The sequence below is a fragment of the Populus trichocarpa genome, chromosome 3, assembly GCF_000002775.5.
Source record: "Populus trichocarpa isolate Nisqually-1 chromosome 3, P.trichocarpa_v4.1, whole genome shotgun sequence".
NCBI lineage: Eukaryota > Viridiplantae > Streptophyta > Magnoliopsida > Malpighiales > Salicaceae > Populus > Populus trichocarpa.
The window spans coordinates 20,176,230-20,183,539 of NC_037287.2; the positions used below are offsets into that span (position 1 = coordinate 20,176,230).

The 7,310-nt window shown below is 36.3% G+C and overlaps 1 protein-coding gene across 1 annotated transcript; it reads right to left on the minus strand.

The window, feature by feature from the left end:
- Positions 1-2,119: 2,119 nt before the first annotated feature.
- Positions 2,120-5,587, minus strand: LOC7460219 (putative disease resistance RPP13-like protein 1). Its single transcript, XM_002303873.4, has one exon. It carries the CDS (start codon positions 5,418-5,420, stop codon positions 2,481-2,483), a length of 2,940 nt encoding a protein of 979 aa, XP_002303909.4. The 5' UTR covers positions 5,421-5,587; the 3' UTR covers positions 2,120-2,480.
- Positions 5,588-7,310: the final 1,723 nt, after the last annotated feature.

The window sequence follows — 7,310 nt, forward strand, 5'->3', positions numbered from 1 at the left end:
AATTTTTACATATTCATTATTTATTGGATAAAATATTTAAAAATCTATAAACTATTTATAAAATTTTGAATTTTCACATGAGTATCTATTACTTGATTATTATTTATTATTCACTAAAATATAAAATAATTGATATATATATTTGAAGTATATGATAAATTATAAATATTATACATATATGAATGTTTTATGTTAATATTAAGATAAGTATATATCATATTGTATTAAGAAAAAAAATCTAAATGTTATACAAATATATCTATATAATATAAATATATATTTTAGTTCGAGTGAATTTTAAATTGGATTTGACAGTAAACATACTTTATCTATTACCTATAGGTAAAATTCAAAAAATACACATTCATTCAAATCGGGTTTGTATTCATTGAGTGCAAATTAAATATTTATCCCTGACTACTAGAGTCCATGCTATCCCTTTTATTTTATTTCCATTCAATTTTTTCCTTTCAAAAACCCACTCTTCCCAGACATGAGATATTTTTCTAACATATATCCTGTCAAGTAAAAATTATTAAGGTTTATATATTCTCTTGTGTTTAATTTTATTAGTTAAAATGAGAATAATAAAATTTAAATTCGTAATTGTTTAATTATTAAAGTTATTTAAAAAATAATATTAACTTAAAAATTTAAGTTGTTAGACAAGGTTCTATGATATAATTTATGTTATTGATTAGTAAGTGTTTTTTTATGACTTAAAATATAATTAGGAAATTAGAAAATTTATACTCTTAATTTTAATTAAATGAAATTAAAATAAAATTATTTTAAAGATACTGAAAGAACAATTTCCCGCACATTCTTTTAGTGACAAGATAGTGTGGAGCAGCAATTCTTTTAATTGGTATTAATAATTGGGTTTCACGCACTTGAAATAGAAATGAACCTGACCGATCGGCTCCACTATTAAAATGATGAACCGAAGCTGGGATTAGTTCGGTTTGAGGGAATCAAGCGTTTGTGCGATCGACACCTTCAAAGGCATGGCACCAATGATCTGCAAGTTCTAGAAGGCCAGCAAGCATGTTAGGAGCGATATGGCAAATTAATGATGGCTCCCTGCATTGAGAGTTGACATGGACAATCCTATGGGAACTGGAGGATCAGAGCAAGACCGAGAGAGCAACTTGGAGAAGAAAATGACCAAAACGTTTTTGGTTTTTGGTTTTTGTTTTTTTATTTTTCCATAAGGGAATATTATTAAGCTCCATGCACGCAACAAGCTGAGGAAACCTTTACAAAAAGGTGCAAGCACAAACTAAATGAGAGAGAGAACACAATTTACAAGAGTGAAATTACTAATAATTTTTTTAATATTTGAGGAATTAAAATCTAATTTTTAAATATAAATTAATTAATTATTATATTGATAATAAATTAAATTATTTAATTTATTGAATTCTATTTAATTAGAATTATAATTTATATTTGGATAGATATATTAGGAACTTAATGGGTCACATACATTTAGAACTATCAGTCATAAACTAAACTGAAATGATTTAATAAATATGACTTGATTAAAATATATTTTTAAAATTAAGAATTATAATATAATTAATACATGGATTATTTTTTTAGAAAAAAATCAAGGATCACTTCATTGATTAAATTTCTAAAATTATCCTTAAATAATATATAGATATTATTTAAAGGAAAAATAGATATTTTTATCATTTATATAGTTTTTAAGATTCCCTATAAATATAAAGCTAAACCTATTATTTTGTAAATGAAAAAGAAAAGTGGTTATCTATTAGGTAAAAAACACACGTGAATACAAAATTAAAGTTAGCACTCTAGACAAAACAATTCCTCTCTTCTAAATAGGAATTTAGGAGATTTTTCATAGATAATTAATGTAAATTACCATTAGAAGCCGGATAATTAGACGGCTTGTGGTTTGTGCTAACCCGACTTTTAAAAAATTATTTAAAGTCACAGAATATCAGAGTTTCAAGTAATAAATTTCTAAACAATTCTAAATTTATCTAATGAGAATAATTTTATTTTATAACTTCCGCTACGCTACGTGTATATGATATTTGAGGAAACGAGTGTGTATATATATATATACAGATTTGAGACAGAAATCTAATGAACAAAGAACACTATATTACATACGAATAGTTGTTACAAATAACTGGAATGATCGATAATGAGTATCCTCACACCACTCTTAAGAGAATCACTTTCCTATAGGCATCACACCAAACAAGGATTACAATTTCAGAAACACACACTACCCATTACAATCCTATTCTACAATATATATAGTTTTCTAGATAACAGTTTTCTGAAAAGATAAACAACAAGTTAGATACGAACAGTGGTAGTTAATTAACTTCCATTGCCACATGTAACTACAAGATCAACTTCAACCTATAATCCTTCCTTGCTGTCAACGTGTAACGTTGGAAAGGTAGCTTGCATTGAGTGTTTCCATCCATCATAACTTAACTTAGTTGAACTGGAACCAATGGCACTTGCTTCTGCATGGTGTTTGTGCTGCCCGGTAACATTGAAATTGCAGCACTTCTCCTGTTACCCGTTTGGACCTTTTTTTCTAGTAAAGGGCAAGAAAAAACTTTCAGAGTAGAACGGGAGAAGGGTAGCCCTCCTTCGGGCAATGACTCTAATCTACAGCAATCGAAGATCGTCAAACATTGAAGAGAGGTGAGTTGTTGAAGCCCTTTGTGGTCCAGAGATTTTAGATTTGAAAGATGCCTAATTTCAAGAGTCGTAAGACTGGAGGGGAGCAGCATCTCCTCTGGGAAGGATTCCACTTCATCGCACATAGCTATTGTAAAACTTGAAAGAGAATGGAGTGATTGCAAATCCCATTGCTTGCGATTCCTGATGAGTTGTATGCAATTCGTAACACTAAATGCTTTTAATTCTAAGCCTCTTATTGGAAAGGACTGAAGTTCTGGACAATTGCTTAGAGACAATCTGACTAGGGAAGGCAGCAAGGAATGCATGAGCTCAGGGAAGGATTTCAAATTCAAGCACTTGTGCACATCAAGCTCTCGTAAATTTGAGGGAGGATTAGAGCCTCCAATCCAAACCGGAAATCTTGTACCCCCATACCCTTCTAAGCGGAGAATCTTCAAATTGACATGAGGCTGTAATTGATCCAAAACACGTTCATGCAGTGAATTATTAGTGTCATCCTCCCACAATAACTCCAAACTCTCAAGGTCCGCCTTACCCTTCAAATCGGCTTCAGAAGCATCTTTAGCATCCACCACGTTTTGAAGATTGCGAATGCAAAGTTCTCCACACAAATGCTGAAGCTGCCCCAACTCTTTAATGCTAGATCCACTTTGATTTCCCAAAGAAAAAGAAGTTAATGTTCGGAGCTTTGCTAGTTTGCCCATTTGTGGTGGCATCTCAAGGAGTCTTGTTCCAGTGATATCAAGATGCCGCAAGTTGATCAACCTTCCCATGCCAGCAGGCAACTCATAAAGCATAAAACACCATATCAAGATTAAAGTTTGCAAATTATACAAACCACATATAGATTCTGGTAACTTTGTAAGGTCTGTCTGAGAAAGTTTCAGATATCGCAAATGCTTCAACTTGGCAATTGAATCAAGAAATTGTAAAGGCTCAAAGATATAGGGGGGCATAGACAACACTCTTAGGCGCTCAAGCATCCGCAAAAGTTTACTTATTACCTCAGCAGATATTGATTTATCTTTTGATAATATTAAGGTGCGCAACAAACGAGGTTTGCAAACGGCCTCGAACTTTTGAGAGATGTCATGTTCTTTTACTATGCATGATAAATGGCGAGTCCTTTGAGAAGTGTTTCTCGAGCCATTACCCTCCAACCGGAAGCAAAATTCTCCAGATGTGAAAGCAGCTAAATGATTCATGAGGTCATGCATTATGAATAATGATGGATCGCGACTTGATTTTTGTAAAAATGATCTCGATACAAGATCATCGAAGAACTCAGCCCCTATTTCTTCCATCTCCTTATTTCCTCCGGGTTGAACTAGAAAGCCTTCTGCCATCCATAAAAGGATCAGGTCTTTCTTGTTGAATTCATAGCCTTCGGGAAAAATCGCACAATATGAAAAGCATTGTTTTAGATACGATGGCAGGCAATGATAACTCAACTGTAGAGCTGAAAGGACTTTGTCATTTGGTGACTTCCACAAATTGCTTTTCAATATTTTCCTCCATTCCTCGCCTTCTCTTTTGGATCTCAGGAGACCTCCAAGTGTTTTTGCAGCCAAAGGTAGGCCGCTACACTTTTTTGCTATTTCTCTACCAACTTCTTCCAACCCTGGATATGCGCTGAAATTTCCTCCATCAAATGCAACTTTTGCCAACACCAGCCAACACTCATCATCGGACAAGCTCTGCAAACGATGAGATGGAAAAGTAGACTTGACTGATGCTACATTTTCGCTGCGTGTCGTGACTAAGATCTTACTTCCTTTTCTCACAGACTTGAAAGGTTTCAGCAAAAAATCCCAAGCCGCTTGATCCTCACTCCAAACATCATCTAAAACAAGCAAAACTCTGTTCCCCCTCAATTTTTTCTCTAGCTCGCTATGAATCTGATTCTCAGTCATGCTATCGCACTTTGGCAAACCGACCTCCTTGAGAATATCTCTTGTAACCTTGAGAATATTAAATTCTTCCGAGACATAGACCCATGCTTTGAGATCAAACAACTTCGTCCCATTTCTGTCTTCTAAGAGTTCGATTTCTCTGCAGACAAGCTGAGCAAGGGTGGTTTTACCCATCCCACCCATACCCACAATTGGAACCACATCTAGTTGTCTTCCTTCTGCGTCGTCTGGCAGCATCGATGCCATTATTTTTTCCCTGTCAAACTTCCTGCCAAAAACATCAGATTCATCTACCAGAGCAGTTGTTGGTATTTTCTGTGATGACAGAGGTGGTCTTCTTCCAGCGCTTTCTATTAAACCAAGGTCACCCTTTTGTTGCCACAAGTCTTGAAGAATCTGAATGATCTTTTCTAACTCCGGTTGCATCTCTCCCATCCCCTTCTTACATGGAACAAGAGAAGTGAGGAAGCTCCGCACCTGATCTGAGCAGGCTTCACTCTGAGGTTCAGCTTCAAACTTCAATTGCAAAGCTATATAAGCAATCTCGTCCAAGAAGTCATCAGCCTGGTAGAGAGCATCCTTGAGGTCGTCGAGCCACCCTTTCACTGCTGGATCAGTAATGTGCTTCTCCTCTGCATCATTGAGAAGTTTGCCAACTGCTCTCACGGTAGACTTCAATTTCCTCAGCTGTCCATCGTCAAGCTTTTGCCTTTTGAAGAAGTTCTTAACCTGTGAGGAGGCTATCCTGTCGACCAAAACCTCAATGACAGCAGAGAGAAGTGATTCTCCAATCAATGCCAGAGCCATGGTTTCTCCTCTTTGAGAAAAGGTGCTGGATGAAAAGATGAAATCTTATGAAGAAAAAAGTCGAAGTGTACTGGAAAAGAAGAGCCGCACAGATTTGAGATTAGTTTGGATGAAAGAACTTACAGTTGGATAGATTCATAGTTGAGTTGGAGATTATAGTGGATGAATATAAAATTAAAGTAGGATTGCTGTCGAGCTACAGAAATCGAACAAACTTTCCAACGGGTGGGCCAATGAGCATTGATTTGCAAGATGCCACTTATTTTAAAGAGTGGGGTTGACCGCTCTGTAGCTCCACATGCGGGCGCAGATCAGGGCCAGTCCTTCTGTTTCTCCCATTGACATTTTGCAGAAAATTGTAAAAACTATAGCAGTCTTGGTCCGGTATTTTCAACATGAGAAATCCATCAACAATACTGTCTCACGAGTTATCGCGGCGGCCCTAAAAATAATTCTTTTAAATTATGGAAAAAGAATAGATTTCTAGCATTTTGTTTTTTTAGGAGAAAAGTCTTGTTTAAAGAGTCGCCACCTAGTATTATGGTCACTAAAAACCCTAACTGGTCAACAGAGATTCTATGGTTCGGGACTGGTTACATAAAAGGGAAGATATTATCACTCCTTAAACGTTCTGCCTGAGGCAGACTGCATTGCTGGTTTTGTCTTATATTACTAAATGTTTATTAGTTTTTGCTATGATAATTTGTTTATAATATTCCTGACTCTGGCGCCAATGAATATTCAACTACGGATACTTCCAACTCTGACGTTGGTAAATATTACGAAGCTATAAAAACAAAATAAATTTAAATCAATATTTTTTATTCCTGACTCTGGTGTCAGTGAATAAACAAACAAAATAAATTTATTTTTACACATGCACAATTTTTATTTTTTTATTGCTAAATAAAAATAAAATACAATGAATAATATAAATTTAAACCGGTATTTTTATTCCTGACTCTGGCATCAGTGAATAAACCAATAAATCTATATTATTTTTATTCATGCATACACATTTTATTTTTTATTTTTTATTTTTTTGGCTGGGCCGGGCCCGGCCCGGCTAAGCATATATTTTTTGGGCTGGGCCCAGCTCAGCCCAAAAGGGGCTGGGCTAGGCCCAGCCCGGCCACTGGCCCAAACCAGTGGCCCGGCAGAGTTAATTAAACTGCACGCGTGAAGCAATTTCACGCGTGCAGCAACTGTGCGAAGGTAATTAAATTACCTTCGCACAGTTCTTACATTTGCACAATTCCAAACAAGAATGAAGAGAGAATGAGAACGGCTTACCTGCTTCTGGAGATCGCGAGGAGGCTTGCAGCTCGGTGATTTCGTTCTCGTCTGTGTATGACTGCCCCCTTCTGTTTTCCTTTTGTTTCGGTGATGATGAAGGTCACGGCTTGCTGCTTGGGTTCTTCCTTTTTCTGATTTGCAGGGGGGAATTGAGGAGACGGTGATGTTAATGTTGGTTTTTCTGGGTTTCTTTGTTTGCGTTTTCTCTTCTTTTTCTCTGTGTATTTTCTTTCTCTCTGTTTTGCTGGGTTTCTTCCCTCTGTCTTGCTCTCGTCTGAAAAATTATTCAAGTGCTCTGTTTTTTAAACTCTCTCTACTCTCTCCCGGTTTGTTTCTGTTTTCGTTGTTTTAAGGCCGGTATTGGTAAGGGAAGGGTTTACTTCTGGTATGGGGTTCTAAAAAAACACTTAAAAATTCGGCTGGTATCTTTAGGTTTCTCTCTTTTGGTTTCGTTCGTCCCCTCTCCCCCTAACCAACCAGCCCCGCTCCTCTTCGGTGCTGCTCGGTTTATATAGGGCTCGGCGGGTTGATAACGGGCGGTAGGCTAACGGTCGGCCACCATTAAGGCGCCCATAACTGAAGCCAACGGACGAC

Bases quoted from the DNA above. Each gene is read 5' to 3' on its own strand.
- LOC7460219 (XM_002303873.4), bottom strand. From the start codon at position 5,420: ATGGCTCTGGCATTGATTGGAGAATCACTTCTCTCTGCTGTCATTGAG.